Source organism: Amblyraja radiata, chromosome 26 (assembly GCF_010909765.2).
Source record: "Amblyraja radiata isolate CabotCenter1 chromosome 26, sAmbRad1.1.pri, whole genome shotgun sequence".
NCBI classification, from domain to species: Eukaryota; Metazoa; Chordata; class Chondrichthyes; order Rajiformes; family Rajidae; genus Amblyraja; species Amblyraja radiata.
Genome location: NC_045981.1, coordinates 35,051,198 through 35,066,962, shown reverse-complemented (window position 1 = coordinate 35,066,962; position 15,765 = coordinate 35,051,198). Strand labels below are relative to the sequence as shown.

General features: G+C 48.6%; 1 protein-coding gene across 2 annotated transcripts in view; it reads right to left on the bottom strand.

The window, feature by feature from the left end:
• The window catches only part of crlf3 (cytokine receptor like factor 3), a 46,741-nt gene that overhangs the window by 2,927 nt on the left and 28,049 nt on the right, over positions 1 to 15,765 (bottom strand). For both annotated transcript variants that reach the window (XM_033044664.1, XM_033044663.1), the window contains exons 3-7: positions 8,708 to 8,915; positions 7,043 to 7,124; positions 5,367 to 5,544; positions 1,659 to 1,881; positions 703 to 835 (exon numbers count right to left, since the gene is read on the bottom strand). In XM_033044664.1, coding sequence (XP_032900555.1) covers positions 703 to 835; positions 1,659 to 1,881; positions 5,367 to 5,544; positions 7,043 to 7,124; positions 8,708 to 8,915 — 824 coding nt within the window. The remainder of the gene's footprint in view (positions 1 to 702; positions 836 to 1,658; positions 1,882 to 5,366; positions 5,545 to 7,042; positions 7,125 to 8,707; positions 8,916 to 15,765) is intronic.

Here is a 15,765-nt window from a genome sequence, read left to right as displayed (position 1 = left end):
TTGGAGGGGGGACCTGAATGAAACGTACAGAATAGTGAAAGGCTTGGATAGAGTGGATATGGAGAAGATGTTTCCACTAGTGGGAGAGTCTAGCACCGGGAGAGGTCACATAGCCTCTGAATTAAAGGACATTCTTTCAGGAATTTCTTTAGTCAGAGGGTGGTGAATCTGTGGAATTCTTTGCCACAGAAGGCTGTGGAGGCCACAAGTCAGTGGATATTTTTATGGCAGAGATAGATAGATTCTTGATCAGTACGGGTGTCAGGGGTTATGGGGGGAAGGCAAGAGAATGGGGTTAGGAGGGACAGATAGATCAGCCATGATTCAATGGCCTAATTCTGCTCCTATCTCTTATGAACGCAGATGTAAACAAGACCAACTAGTTTACCAAAAGGGTGACACAAACTATCGCACCATCCATGACTTTCAGCCTTGGAAAAATTTACTTGGAGGGGGGACCTCACTGAAACGTACAGATTAGTGAAAGGCTTGGATTGAGTGGATATGGAGAAGATGTTTCCACTAGTGGGAGAGTCTAGCACTAGAGGTCATAGCCTCTGACAGGGAAGGGAGACACATTCGACCTAAAACGTCACCCATTCCTTCTCTCCAGAGGTGATGCCTGCCTGCTAAGTTACTCTAGCATTTTGTGTCTACCTTCGATTTAAACCAGCATCTGCAGTTCTGTCCTGCGTAACTTACCGAAAGGTGAGGGTTTGTCCACTGGTGTAGGTGGGTTCCTTGGAGTACAACACACCACAGGTGGGAGAGTTGTTCCTGAGTGCCATGTCCCTGCGACTACTGAGGCTGAATCCTTCGCAGCCGGTGATCCACTCTGTGTGGAAGGTTCAAGTTGAATAGAATTTAGTTTGTGTAGAGATAAAGCGCTGAAACAGGCCCTTCGGCCCACCGGGTCTGCACCGACCAGCGATCCCCGCACACTAACACTATCTTACACAAACTAAGGCTAATTTCTTTACATTTTACACCAAGCCAATTAACCTACAAAGCTGTCGGTCTTTGGAGTGTGGGAGGAAACCGAAGATCTCGGAGAAAACCCACGGGAAGAACGTACAAACTCCGTACAGACAGCACCCGTAGTCGGGATCGAACCCGGGTCTCCGGTGCTGCAAGCTCCGTAGGGCAGCGACTCTACTGCTGCGCCACCGTGGCCCAAATTGAAAGATACGGCTCGGAATCATGCCCTTGGGCCCGCCGAGTCTACGCCGCCCATCGATAACCGTAGTTGTATGATAGCTCACTTCCTCATCCACAGTTAAGAGATTGGGGCTGGACAAAGCCTGGCAATTGATAGGCAGAAAATAGAGGCATAAAGCTGGAGTGACACAGCGGGTCAGGCAGCATCGCCGCGGTGTGGTAGGGAAGAGGGGGGGGAGAGGTGGGGTGGGGAAGTGATAGGTGGGGGGGGGGGGTTGTGACTGATCGTGGGCACTCAGTGTGGTAGGGCAGGGGGGGGTGGAGAGGTGTTTCAGGGTTGTGACTGACCGTGGGCACTCAGTGTGGTAGGGCAGGGGGGGAGAGGTGGGGGGGGGGGGGAAGAGGTGGGTGGAGAGGTGTTTCGGGGCTGTGACTGATCATGGGCACTCAGTGTGGTGGTGAGGAGGGGGGTGGAGAGGTGTTTCGGCGTTGTCACTGACCGTGGGCACTCAGTGTGGTGATGGCAGCCTGCGGCACACTCCAGGGGCTCCACTCCCTGCGGCCCTCGCCACGGGCACACACACGGAAGTTGTAGCAGACGTTGGGGTCGACGTGTAATACGACAAACTCGGTGTCGGCTCCGGAGTAGGCATCCTCGAAGTGGCCGGCGCTGTTCTTGCAGAGCTGCAAGCGATACTCCTGAGGCACAAAGTCATCGTCGTCCTGCCAATAAAAACACAAACCCTGGCAGTCACAATTCAGGGAACGGACACTGGGTACCCCCTCTCTCCCTGCGTGTACGGGACCATTGTGCTGTCCAACGTTAGTTTTATGAGCCCGTCCCACTTACGTGACTTGTTCGGCGACTGCCGGCACCCGTCATAGGTCGTTACATGTGGCCGAAAATTTTCAACATGTCGAAAATCCAGCGGCGACCAGAAAAAGGTACGACTCTTTGGGCGACTACTCCCGACCATGCAGGCTTCACCCCGCAACATGGTCGCCAGGATGTCGCCTGTATGGTCGTGAGTATTCTCCTCAGTCGCCCAAAGAGTCGTAGTGTCTTTCTGGTCGCCGCTGAATTTTCAACATGTTCATTTTTCAAATTCATGATGAATTTTCAACATGCGACCTGCAACGACCTATAATGTGTGCCGGAAGTTGCCGGAAAAGTTGCGTAAGTGGGACAGGCCCATTACATTCATTATTGTCACAAGTATAGCTCCACCGCCTATTTTCCATCACCCTTGCTTCCAGAGCCTTGCCCGACTATCCATTTTGCCAGACCAACAGACGGGCCACAGTTTAAGAATAAGGAGACGAGGAAACACTTTTTCACACAGTGGTGAGTCGGTGGAATTCTCTGCCTCAGAGGGCGGTGGAGGCAGGTTCTCTGGATGCTTTCAAGAGAGAGTTAGGTAGGGCTCTTAAAAATAGCGGAGTCAGGGGATATGGGGAGAAGGCAGGAACGGGGTACTGATTAGGGATGATCAGCCATGATCACATTGAATGGCGGTGCTGGCTCGAAGGGCCAAATGGCCTACTCCTGCACCTATTGTCTATTGTCTACCTCGGTACACGTGACAATAAACTAAAGACAAAGCACTTAGGACAGCTAGAAATCTAAGTGAAACAAATATTAAATGTTAAATATGAACCCAGTGAGTTCCTCCAGCATTTTGTTCTCTCTGCAAGACTCCAACACCTGCGGTCTCCGGTACCACTGCTTGCTGTACATGTACACTAACCTTTTTGCAAACATGGACTAGGACACCCTCTCAGATATTCAGTGATCGTGTTACACGGTGTCAACTAGATTGGGAACTGCCGAGTCGTGACGATTGAAAACAAAGGAGTTAACAGTACCATTAGCTGACTATAGACACAAGATGCTGTAGTAGCTCAGCGAGACAGGCAGCAGCATCTCTGGAGAGAAGGAATGTGTGACAATAGGTGCAGGAGTAGGCCATTCGGCCCTTTGAGCCAGCACCGCCATTCAATGTGATCATGGCTGATCATCCACAATGAGTACCCCGTTCCTGCCTTCTCCCCATATCCCTTGACTCCGCTATCTTTAATAGCTCTATCTAACTCCCTCTTGAAAGCATCCAGAGCATTGGCCTCCACTGCCTTCTGAGGCAGAGAATCCCACAGATTCACAACTGGGTGGAAACGTTTCTCCTCATCTCCGTTCTAAATGGCCCACCACTTAATCTTAAACTGTGACCCCCAGGTTCTGGACTTCCCCAACATCGGGAACATGTTTCCTGCCTCTAGCGTGTCCAATCCCTCAATAATCTTAAATGTTTCATAAAGATCCCCTCTCATCCTATTAAACTCCAGAGTGTACAAGCCCATTCACTCCATTCTTTCAACATATGACAGTCCCGCCATCCCGGGAATTAACCTTGTGAACCTACCCTGCATTCCCTCAATAGCAAGAATGTCCTTCATCAAATTTCCTCAAGACCAAAACTGCACACAATACTCCAGGTGTGATCTCACTAGGGCCCTGTACAACTGCAGAAGGCCCTCTTTTCTCCTGTACTCAACTCCTCTTGTTATGAAGGCCAACATGCCATTCGCTTTCTTCACTGCCTGCTGTACCTGCATGCTTACTTTCATTGACTGATGAACAAGGGTCCCAGATCTCGTTGTACTTCCCCTTTTCCTAACTTGACACCATTTAGATAGTAATCTGCCTTCCTGTTCCTGCCACCAAAGTGGATAACCTAACATTTATCCACATTAAACTGCATCTGCCATGCATCTGTTCACTCACCCAACCTGTCCAAGTCACCCTGCATCCTCCTCACAGTTCACACTGCCACCCAGCTTTGTGTCATCTGCAAATTTGCTAATGTTACTTTTAATCACTTCATCTAAATCATTGATGTATATTGTAAATAGCGGCAGTCCCATCACCGAGCCTTGCAATCCCCCACTAGTCACTGCCTGCCATTCTGTAAGGGACACGTTAATCCCTACTCTTTGTTTCCATTCTGCCAACCAATTTTCTATCCATGTCAGAACCTTACCCCCAATACCATGTGCTCTAATTTTGCCCACTAATGTCCTATGTGAGACCTTATCAAATGCTTTCTAATAGTTCAGGTACACTACATCCACTAGCTCTCCCTTGTCCATTTCCCTAGTTACATCCAGGTTCGGATCAACACCCTTCTCAAGACTGAAGAAGGGTCTCGACCCGAAACGTCGCCTATTCCTTCTATCCAGAGATACTGCCTGTCCCGCTGAGTCACTCCAGCATTTTGGGTCTATCTTCCGTTTAAACCAGCACTTGCAGTTCCTTCCTACAACAAACCACTAACTAGTGTTGCAGTCTGAAGAAGGGTCTCGACCCGAAACGTCGCCTATTCCTTCGCTCCATAGATGCTGCCTCACCTGCTGAGTTACTCCAGCTTTTTTGTCTACCTTCGACTTTTCCAGCATCTGCAGTTCCTTCTTGAACAGCTAGTGTTTCATTTTCTTTGCCAGTCTGCAGCCAAGATAGCCACACTGCTCCCCCTGGTGGCTGCTCACATAGCTGCTCGAACAACACTGAGACAAAACGCAAGACAGACACAAAAAGCTGGAGTAACTCAGCAAGTCCCCGCTGACCAGCGATCCCCGCACACTAACACTACCCTACACACATTAGGGACAATTTACATTTGTACCTCCTAACCCCATTTTCCTGTCTTCTCCCCATAACCTCTGACACCCGCACTAATCAAGAATCTATCTCTGCCTTAAAAATATCCACTGACTTGGCCTCCACAGCCGTCTGTGGCAAAGAAGTCCACAGATTCACCACCGTCTGACTAAAGAAATACCTCCTCCTCTTCCTAAAAGACCATCCTTTAATTCTGAGGCTGTGACCTCTAGCCCTAGACTCTCCCACTAGTGGAAACATCCTCTCCACATTCACTCTATCCAAGCCTTTCACTATTCTGTATGTTTCAATGAGGTCCCCCCTCATTCTTCTAAACTCCAGTGAGTAAAGGCCCACAAACAGGTTGAGGTCAGCCTGCAAACCTTGGAGTGTGGGAGGAAACCAGAGATTCCCAGGAGAAAACCCACGCAGATCACAGGGAGAAGGTACAAACTCTGTCCAGACAGCGCCCTTGGTGAGGATGGAAGTCGGGTCCCTGGCGCTGCAAGGCAGCAGTTCTACTCGCTGCGCTCCGTGCTGGAGCTCGGCTCACCTTGCACCATCGCACAAGGATCCCTCCGGGCCGCTCGGTCAGCTCCTCGATCTGGACGGGAGCCCGCGAGGCTACGGCTGCGTGCGTGGCGATCCGCTCCTTCACAAAACCAAGGAAACTGTTGTCCAACTGTATCGATAGACAGGCCACTTCCACCAGCGAAGGGACTTCAGGCAAACTGGTTGAAACAGGGAAAGAGGGCATTTCAATAAAAGGCACAGCAGGAGTTGGGTAACGGCAACACGGTTGGGCGGCTATGGTGGCGCAGCGATAGAGTCGCTGCCTCACAGACACGGCTTCCATCCTGACTACGGGTGCTGTCTGTGTGGAGTTTGCACGTTCTCCCCAATCTGTGGAATTCTCTGCCACAGAAGGCAGTGGAGGCTAATTCACTGGATGTTTTCAAGAGAGTTAGATTTAGCTCTGAGGGTAAGGGGATCAGATGATATGGGGAAAAAGCCAGAACGGGGTACTGATTTTGGATGATCAGCCATGATCATATTGAATGGCGGGGCTGGCTCGAAGGGCCGAATGGCCTCGTGCACCTATTTTCTATGTTTCTATAACCTGCGTTCATTTTCTCGAGGATCTCCAGTTTCCTCCCACACCCCAAAGACGTGCAGGCTTATAGGTTAATTGGTGTGTTACAATTGTAAATTGTCCCTGGTCAGCACTGACTCAGTGGGCTGAAGAGCCTGTTTCCGTGCTGTATCTCAAATCTAAACTAAAACTAAAGACCTGAAACGTCACCCATTCCTTCCCTCCAGAGATGCTGCCTGTCCCGCTGAGTTACTCAGGCATTTTGTATCTATCTTTGGTTTAAACCACAATCTGCAGTTCCTTCCTAACTCTAAATTAAACTAACGCTGATGTACTGTTTTTGTTGCACCAGACACTTCTGGTGATGACCCACTCCATAGACAGCAACCTTGTACAAAACATGTTGGATTCAATTCCCCAATCCTCCACCACCAACCATTTATACTGCTTCTGCAGGTCAGACTACAAGAAGATAAATAATCTGATTATTTTTTTTGTGTTGCTGGTTTCACAAGGGAGAAGAGACCTCGGTATCGTGCACATGCAACAGTCCTGCAAGGCAATGCTGTGAATGTCTGCCTGGGTCACACAACTAACGTTTGTGTTAAAGACTAAATATAAGAATGAGAGAGACACAAGGAACTGCAGGTGCTCCAATCTTCAATAGAGCACAAAGTGCTGGAGTAACTCAGTGGATTTGACAGCATCTTTGGAGGATATGGATAGGTGAAATTTCAGGTCGGGACCCTTCTTCAGACATTGGGCTTGTATACTCTGGAGTTTAGAAGGATGAGAGGGCATCATATAGAACATATAAGATTATTAATGATTTGAACCCGTTAGAGGCAGGAAACATGTTCCCGATGTTGGGGGAGTCCAGAACCAGGGGCCACAGTTTAAGAATAAGGAGTAAGCCATTTAGAATGGAGATGAGGAAACACTTTTCCACACAGAGAGTTGTGAGGCCCAGGACAGAAAGGTCAGTGTGGGAATGGGAAGGGGAGTTAAAATGGTTGGCAACCAGGTGATCCAGCAGGCTGGGCGGACCGCGTGCAGGTGTTTGGTGCAACGGTCCATTAGTCAACATTTGGTCTCACCACGTGAAGGACATGAAGTTTAACTAGGGACGAGGATACCTGTCGAGCTGGATTTGCAGAGCTTTCTTGGTGAAGTTTCCGAGCTTCTCCTCTGCTGTGCCACCGAGAACGGCGATCTCTCCTACAAAACAATGCAATACACCACCGGTCACCGCCCACATCTAGCAATCGCACACCGCCTTCCATCCCCCCAACTCGGCCATAACCCACAGAAATGAGGCCGGTGGCGCAGCGGTAGAGTTGCTGCCTCACAGCGCCAGATACCCAGGTTCCATCCCGACTACGGGTGCTGTCTGTACGCAGTTTGTACCTTCACCTCGTTACCCGCGTGGGTTTTCTCCGGTTTCCTCCCGCACTCCAAAGACGTACAGGTTTGTAGGTTAATTGATTTGGTAAAATTGTAAAATTGTCAATGCACATTAGACAATAGGTGCAGGAGTAGGCCATTCAGCCCTTCGAGCCAGCACCGCCATTCAATCTGATCATGGTGGATCATCTACGATCCTGCCTTCTCCCCATATCCCGTGACTCCGCTATCTTTAAGAGCCCTATCTAGCTCTCTCTTGAAAGCATCCAGAGAACCAGCTTCCACCGCCCTCTGAGGCAGAGAATTCCACAGACTCACAACTCTCTGTGTGAAAAAGTGTTTCCTCATCTCCGTTCTAAATGGTTTACCCCTTATTCTTAAACTGTGGCCCCTGGTTCTGGACTCCCCCAACATCGGGAACATGTTTCCTGCCTCTAGCGTGTCCAAACCCTTTATAATCTTATATGTTTCAATAAGATCCCCTCTCAACATTCTAAATTCCAGAGTATACAAGCCCAGCAGCTCCATTCTCTCAGCATATGACAGTCCCGCAATCCCGGGAATTAACCTTGTAAACCTCCGCTTCACTCCCTCAATAGTAAGAATGTCCTTCCTCAAATTAGGGGACCAAAACTGCACACAATACTCCAGGTGTGGTCTCACTAGGGCCCTGTATAACTGCAGAAGGACCTCTTTGCTCTTGTACTCAACTCCTCTTGTTATGAAAGCCACTCAACTCCTCTTGTTATGAAATTGGCTTTCGTTACTGCCTGCTGTACCTAGTGTGTAGGATAGTGTTAGTGTGCGGGGATTGCTGCTCAGCACAGTCTCGGTGGGCCGAAAGGCCTGTTTCTGCTCTGTATCTCTAAACTAAACTAAACCCAAGCCCACAACTTTTAAACACCACAACAGAGCTCTTATCAAAGAAATCAGACATTTTACAAGTGTGGAGATTTATTGCAGCATCAGTAATACGATCTAAAGGGCCTGTCCCACTTGGTGATGTTTTCGGCAACTGCCGGCATCATTGACTGACGTATCAGGTCACCGTACAATTTGCGGTGTGACGACGTTTGACGCGCGGTGTTTTTTCAAATGTCGCAACATTCTTTTTGTCGCCGCTGGATTTTGAAATGCTCTAAATCTATTGGCGACTGATATGGTGCCGGCAGTCGCCGAAAATAATCGCCAAGTGGGACAGGCCCTTAATGGCTTCAGTTGCACAAGAACCTCCTGCACACTGTTAACCCAGATGTCTGATTGGATAGCATGCAAGAGTGATGCTTTACACTATACCTCGCTACACGTGACAATAATAATAAGCCTGAAACTGAGAGAAAGAAGGTGCTGTGCGATGGGGTAGGGGATGCCGAGCGACCTGCCACCCACTCCCTCACCTTCCCGTAGCAGCTCCTCTGCCGTGTTCACCCCATGCTCGATTAACTTCTGACAGTCGTCCAGTGGCCTGATGCTTTCCTCTTCCATCTTGTTCACCTCCTGCAGCAAGGAAGCTGACCGCTCGTCCAGCAACCTGATCACCGTTTCTTTCAGTTCCCTGAAGTGGTGTTGCAGGGAACTGCGAGCCTGCACCGCACTTCCATTGATCTGTGTCGAGAAAGAACAAGCAAGGACATAAACAGGGAGACCAGTCCTCCACCATCCACGCTCTTTGAGCAGCACAGTGGTGCAGCAGGTAGAGCTGCTGACTGACAGCGCCCGAGCCCCGGGTTCGATCCCGACCTCGGGTGCTGCCTGGGTGCAGTTTGCACGTTTAGTTTAGTTTGGAGATAGTGAGCAAACAGGCCCTTTGGCCCACCGAGTCCACACCGACCTGAGATCTCCGTACACTTACACTGCCCAACATCCGCTAGGGACAATTTTACATTTATAACACGCTAATTAGCCTGCAAACCTGTACGACGGGAGTGTGGGAGGAAACCGAAGATCTTGGAAAAAAACCCACACGGTCACAGGGAGAACGTACAAACTCCGTACAGGCAGCACCCGTAGTCGAGATCGAACCCGGGTCCCTAGCGCAGAAAAAGCTGAGTCTACTGCTGCGCCACCGTGCCGCTTTATTCTATGTAAAATGACATTAGTGTGTAGGGAGTGGAAGCAAAAGTGGGATAACATGGAACTAGCGGAAGCGGGTGATCGATGGCCAGCGAAGAAAGGAGAGAATCGGGGAAGCATTTGCTTGGTCACCTAAAAGTAGAGAATTCAATGTTCAAACCGTTGAGTTATACCTTATATTCCGCTTGGCTAGCTTACATCCCATCGGTATTAACAAAGAATTCCCCAATTTTTGGTGACTAACCAACTCCCACCCCCCTTTTCCTTTTTCTCTTCTTCTCCTCCACATCCCCTTCCATCTATATTTCCTCCTCTGGCTGCACAATTGCCACTTCTTCTTTCCTTATCTCACAATGTTTGTCTGTACATCTCTAGTCTTTGTCCAACCACCTGTCTATCAACACCCCAGCTCACCTGCATCCGCCGACCAGAGATCCTATAGCGGAGCAAGATAGACCACTCCTTCTAAATGCAATGGGCTGACATGTGGTACGAAGCGGAGCGGAACGTGGGCCTTTTTTTCATCCATTTCAGTAACCCGACCCGACCCGACCCGACCCGACCCGACTCGCAGTGTAATCAACGTTGCGGGGGAACAGTTTGTGTTAATAAATTATAATTCTGAAAATGAGGAGAAGATTTTTACTAAATAACTTTTATTTTTACGAGGATGTTTCCGTAACCGGCTTCCGTCTCCGCACTAATATCTTTGCTCCGCTACGGGATCTTTGGTGCGGAGACGGAAGCCGGTTACAGAAATGGGGCCGAAAATTACCCATGACCATACAACGTTTTTTTCGTCAAGTGATCTATCTTGCTTGCTATAGGATCTTTGCTGCCGACCACTTGCCAGGCTTTGCCCCGCCCCCACCTCTTTTCCAGTTCCCCCCCCCGCCCAACAACTCAGTCTGAAGAAAGGCCCCGACCTGAAACATCACCCATCCATGTTCTCCACAGATGCTGCCTGACCTGCTGAGTTACTCCAGCACCTTGTGTCTTTTTTAGTAAACCAGCATCTGCAGTTCCTCGTGACTGTTGGTTTAAATATCATTAGGGCAGCACGGTGGCGCAGCAGGAGAGACCCTGGTTCGATCCTGACTACGGGTGCTGTCTGTACGGAGTTTGTACGTTCTCCCTGTGACCTTCTCCGAGATCTTTGGTTTTCTCCCAAACTACAAAGACGTACAGGTTTCCAGGCTAATTGGGTTGGTATAAGTGTAAAATTGGCCCTAGTGTGTGTAGCATAATGTGCGGGGATCGCTGGTCGGTGTGGACACGGTGGGCCGAAGGGCCTGTTTCTCTAAACTAAACTAAAGAAGCATAGCAGAACTATAAACATAATACACACAGATAAATATAAACAAAAATTCAACAAATGAATAACTGTAGTACGAGTGGGAGGGAAACACAAAGTCCGCAGTACAACCATATATGGGGATATATTACTCTAATCGTACAGGATGCTGGCATAACCACACCTGCAATAAAGTGCATGGTTTTGACTGCTTATCTTTTGGTATTGGAGGCTGTCCAAATGAGATTTCACTGGGCTGGTTCCCAGGGTGAGGGTTGTTCTGTCATGTACAGCTGATGAAGCCTCTGCCCTTCTAAAGGATGTCATGACAATAGCTGGTCCCAGCATCCTCGCCATCATCAACAGTTCTCTGGCCACTGGTGCTGTACCTACCTGCTTCAAGCATGCGGTGGTCCAGCCCCCTCCTGAAAAAACCTAACCTCGACCCCACCTTGCCAACAAACTACAAACCAATTTCAAAACTGTCTTTCCTGTCTAAAGCCCTTGAAAAGGTCATTTTAAGTCAACTTATGCCTTACCTTCACCAAAATACTATCTTGGAAACTTTCCAATCAGGTTTCAGGGCCCACCACAGCACAGAGTCTGCCTTGCTGAAGGTACACAATGACCAACTGCTCACCGTTGACTCAGGCGACTGTGCAATCCTGCTCCTTCTCGACCTCAGCGCAGCATTTGATACTGTCGACCACACCATCCTAATTGACTGTTGGTACGGGGTTGGTATTGATGGCACTGCCCTGAGCTGGTTCATCTCCTACCTCAAAGGTAGGAGTTTCTCTACTCCCCAACTAGCCTCTGCTGCGGGGTTCCACAAGGTTCCATCCTTGGCCCCATTCTCTTCTCCCTGTATATACTCCCCTTAGGTCAAATCATTCAAAGGCACGGCATTTCCTTCCATTGCTATGCAGACGATACACAACTCTATCTCCCCCTGAAGCCCAACAACCGATCAAATCTACTTAACCTTATCCACTGCCTCGAAGATATAACGTCATGGATGGCCCAGAACTTCCTCTAACTAAACGAGAGTAAGTCTGAGGTCATCCTTCTCGGCCCCTCGGACTCAATCAAAATGATAGCAGGCAGCCTTGGAAGCCTTACCCCATTACTCAAACCTCACGTCAAAAACCTTGGCGTGATATTTGACTCAGCATTGAAATTTGACAAACAAATCAATGCCGTGTTAAAAGCTAGCATCTTCCAGCTTCGGATGATAGTTAAAATAAAACAATTCCTCCAGTTTGATGACCTCGAAAAGATCATCCACACATTCATCTCCTCCCGCCTCGATTAATGCAACTCCCTTTACACTGGCATCAGCCAATCATCCCTGTCCCGCCTGCAACTGGTCCAAAACGCCGCAGGGAGACTCCTGACGGGCTCCCGAAAAAGGGACCACATCACCCCGACCCTGGCCTCTCCCCACTGGCTCCCTGTGCAGTTCTGAATCAATTTCAAGATCCTCCTTTATGTTTACAAAGCCCTCAACGGGCTTGCCCCCACCTACATCAAAAGTCTGCTTACCCACCACACCACCTCCAGGTCCCTCAGATCGGCCGACTTGGGGTTACTGAACATCCCGCGGTCTAGGCATAAGCTCAGGGGCGACCGCTCCTTTGCGGTTGCAGCTCCTAGACTGTGGAACAGCATCCCTCTTCCCATCAGAACTGCCCCCTCCAACGACTCTTTTAAGTCGAGACTTAAAACTCATCTTTACTCTCAAGCCTTTCTTGACGTCCTCTGAGGGAGGGCTACATGTATGTAGTGATGTTTGTGTTTAATCTATGAACCACTGTTGTGTAACGTTAGTACCTCCACCAATGTAAAGCACTTTGGTCAACGAGAGTTGTTTTTTAAATGTGCTATAGAAATAAAAGTGACTTGACGATGAAAATGCATCTCGATGTTGTCAAGTTGGAAAGGGTGCAGAGAATATTTACGAGGATGTTGCCGGGACTTCGAGGGTGCGAGCTTTAGGGAGAGGTTGAGCAGGCTGGGATTCTATTCCATGGAGCGCAGGAGGATGAGGGGTGATCTTATAGAGGTGTATAAAATCATGAGAGGAATAGATCGGGTAGATGCACAGAGTCTCTTGCCCAGAGTAGGGGAATCAAGAACCAGAGGACATAGGTTCATGGTGAAGGGGAAAAGATTTAATAGGAATCTGAGGGGGGTAACTTTTTCACACAAAGTGGTGTGAGTATGGAATGAGCTGCCGGAGGAGGTAGTTGAGGAACAGTTAGACAGGTACATGGATTGTACAGGTTTGGAGAGATGTGGACCAAAAGCAGGCAGGTGGGACTAGTGTAGATGGGACACGTTGGTCAGCGTGGACAAGTTGGGCCGAGGGGCCTGTTTCCACACTGTATGACTATCTCTAATTCTCTACCTCAGAGGGCGGTGGAGGCCGGTTCTCTGGATAATTTCAAGAGAGAGCTAGATAGGGCTCTTGAAGATAGCGGAGCCAGGGGATATGGGGAGAAGGCTGATTGTGGATGATCAACCATGATCACATTGAATGGCGGTGCTGGCTTGAAGGGCCGAATGGCCTACTCCTGCACCTATTGTCAATATTCCTTGAAATTCAAATAAGGGGTGATCTTATTATAACATGCTTTGAGGGGGTCGGGTACTGACAAATGTCCCATCAGCTGCAGTGGGTCCTGATTAAGCAATACCTCAATCTTAAACCTTTCATCTTCATTTCAAATCTACCCTTTCACCACGACTCCGTCTGGGTCAACAATCCTCTCTGCGCACCTTCAGTACTTTTAAACAGTGAGTGGTGGGGGCCTGGAATGTGCAGCCAAGGGTGGTGGAAGGAGATACAATAGTGGCATTTCAAAGACGTCTGGACAGGCAAATAGATATGCAGGGAATGGAGGGATATAGATCATGTGCAGTGAGATGAGAGTTCAGTTCTGTTCAGTTTAGTTTATTGTCACGTGTACCGAGGTACAGTGAAAGGCCTGCTAACCTGTCAGCAGAAAGACAATCCATGATTACATTCGATGCATTTACTATGTATAGTAAATGCATCGAGTACTATTCCGCTTGTGCAGTTTGCACCCTAGCGGCATAAACATTGACTTCTCCAATTTCCGGTAGCCCTTGCTGTCTCCTCCCCTTCTCAGCTCTCCCTCAGCCCTTGGGCTCCTCCTCTTCCTTTCTCCTTTCTTCTCCCCCCCCCCACACCCTACATCAGTATGAAGAAGGGTTTCGGCCCGAAACATTGCCTATTTCCTTCGCTCCACAGATGCTGCTGCACCTGCTGAGTTTCTCCAGCACTTTTGTCTACCTTCGATTTTCCAGCATCTGCAGTTCCTTTTCTTAAATACTATGTATAGATACATGATAAGGAAATAACGTTTAGTGCAAGGTAAAGTCCGATCAAGGATACCCCGAGGGTCATCAAAGAAGTAGATAGTAGTTCAGGACTGCTCGGGTGATTCATTGCCTGATAACAGCAGGGAAGAAACTGTCCCTGAATCTGGAGGTGTGCGTTTCTACACTTCTGTACCTTTTGCCCGATGGGAGAGGGGAGAAGAGGGAGTGGCCAGGGCGCGACTCATCCTTGATTATGCTGCTGGGTTTGCCGAGGCAGCCTGAGGTATAAATGGAGTCAATAGAAGGGAGGTTGGTTTGTGTGATGGTCTGGGCTGCGTCCACAATTCGCTGCATCAAGTTGGCATCGTGGTCGGCACAGACATTGTGGGCCGAAGGGTCTCTTCCTGTGTTACACTGTTCCATGTTCTGTTCAAACAGCTCCCCAGCACTACTGCTGAAATACACTGCAAACACACCTGCTTACATTCACCAGCTAACTGGGCCCAGGAAGAAATACTTTGAATAGGCAGTGTGCTATTTTATGTTTCAACATGTTTGTAAAAGGATGTGATGCAACAAGCCACAAAAGCCTCTGTCATTGTTATCTTGACTGCATTTAATCTGCAGACTGCAACGGGGGATAAAAACAGGAAGGAATTTAAATTAACAGAAACCCATGCTTCAGTATGAGTTGTGTTTCACTATCTGTCAGTCCTGTTACTTGTATGTGAGATGCAAAACATTTTGCTGAGTTCCCAGTCCTCCAGATAACAAAGTTAGAAATGTGTAAGCCTCACCAGAGATTTAAACTTGCTGTTGCTTCTGTTCAATGAATTACTGTCTCCATCGACTTCATTCTATCTCATGATTGGTATCAAGTAACAACTCCAAAATGTAAAAAAAACAGCAGATGTTTTAAGTGTGCAGAACCATTAGGTAGAAACAAGGATCTGCAGCACTGAAGTAACGCAGCGGGTCAGGCAGCATCTTTGGAAGGAATGGATAGGCTACAGTTCTGGTCAGAACTTATGGGCCTGTCCCACTTACGCGACTTTTTCGGCTACTGCCGGCACCCATCATAGTCACAGCAGGTCTCCGAAAATGTTCAACATGTTGAAAATCCAGCGGCGACCAGAACAAGAGTAGTCTTTGAGCGACTACTCACGACCATACAGGCTTCATGGTCGCGAGTAGTCTCCTCAGTCGCCCAAAGTGTCGTAGCGTCTTTCTGGTCGTCGCTGGATTTTCAACATGTTGAAAATTTTCGACGACCTGCGACGACTTATGACGGGTGCCGGCAGTGGCCGGAAAAGTCACGTAAGTGGGACAGGCACATAAGGAGGGTAAAGAAAGGTCCCAACCTGAAACGCCACCCACCGTTCGTTCCCTCCTCACATGCTGCCTGACCTGCATTCTTCCAGCACTGTGTGTCTTACTACTGCAATGTTATCTTACTGTAGTCCCGATTATTTGTTATCAACCTATAGTATTCAGTCATTTGTCGGCGTTTAACCCCAGCCACACCAAAATGAGTTGAGTTTAGTTTATTATCACGTGTACTGAGGTACAGTGAAACGCTTTAGTTGTGTGCTAACCAGTCAGCGGAAAGACATGATTACAATTGAGCCATTTACAGTGGACAGATACATGATAAAGGGAATATCGTGAATAATGTTTAGTGCAAGACAAAGCCAGTAAAGTCCGAGCAAAGATAGCTCGAGAGTCTCCAATGAGGTGGAT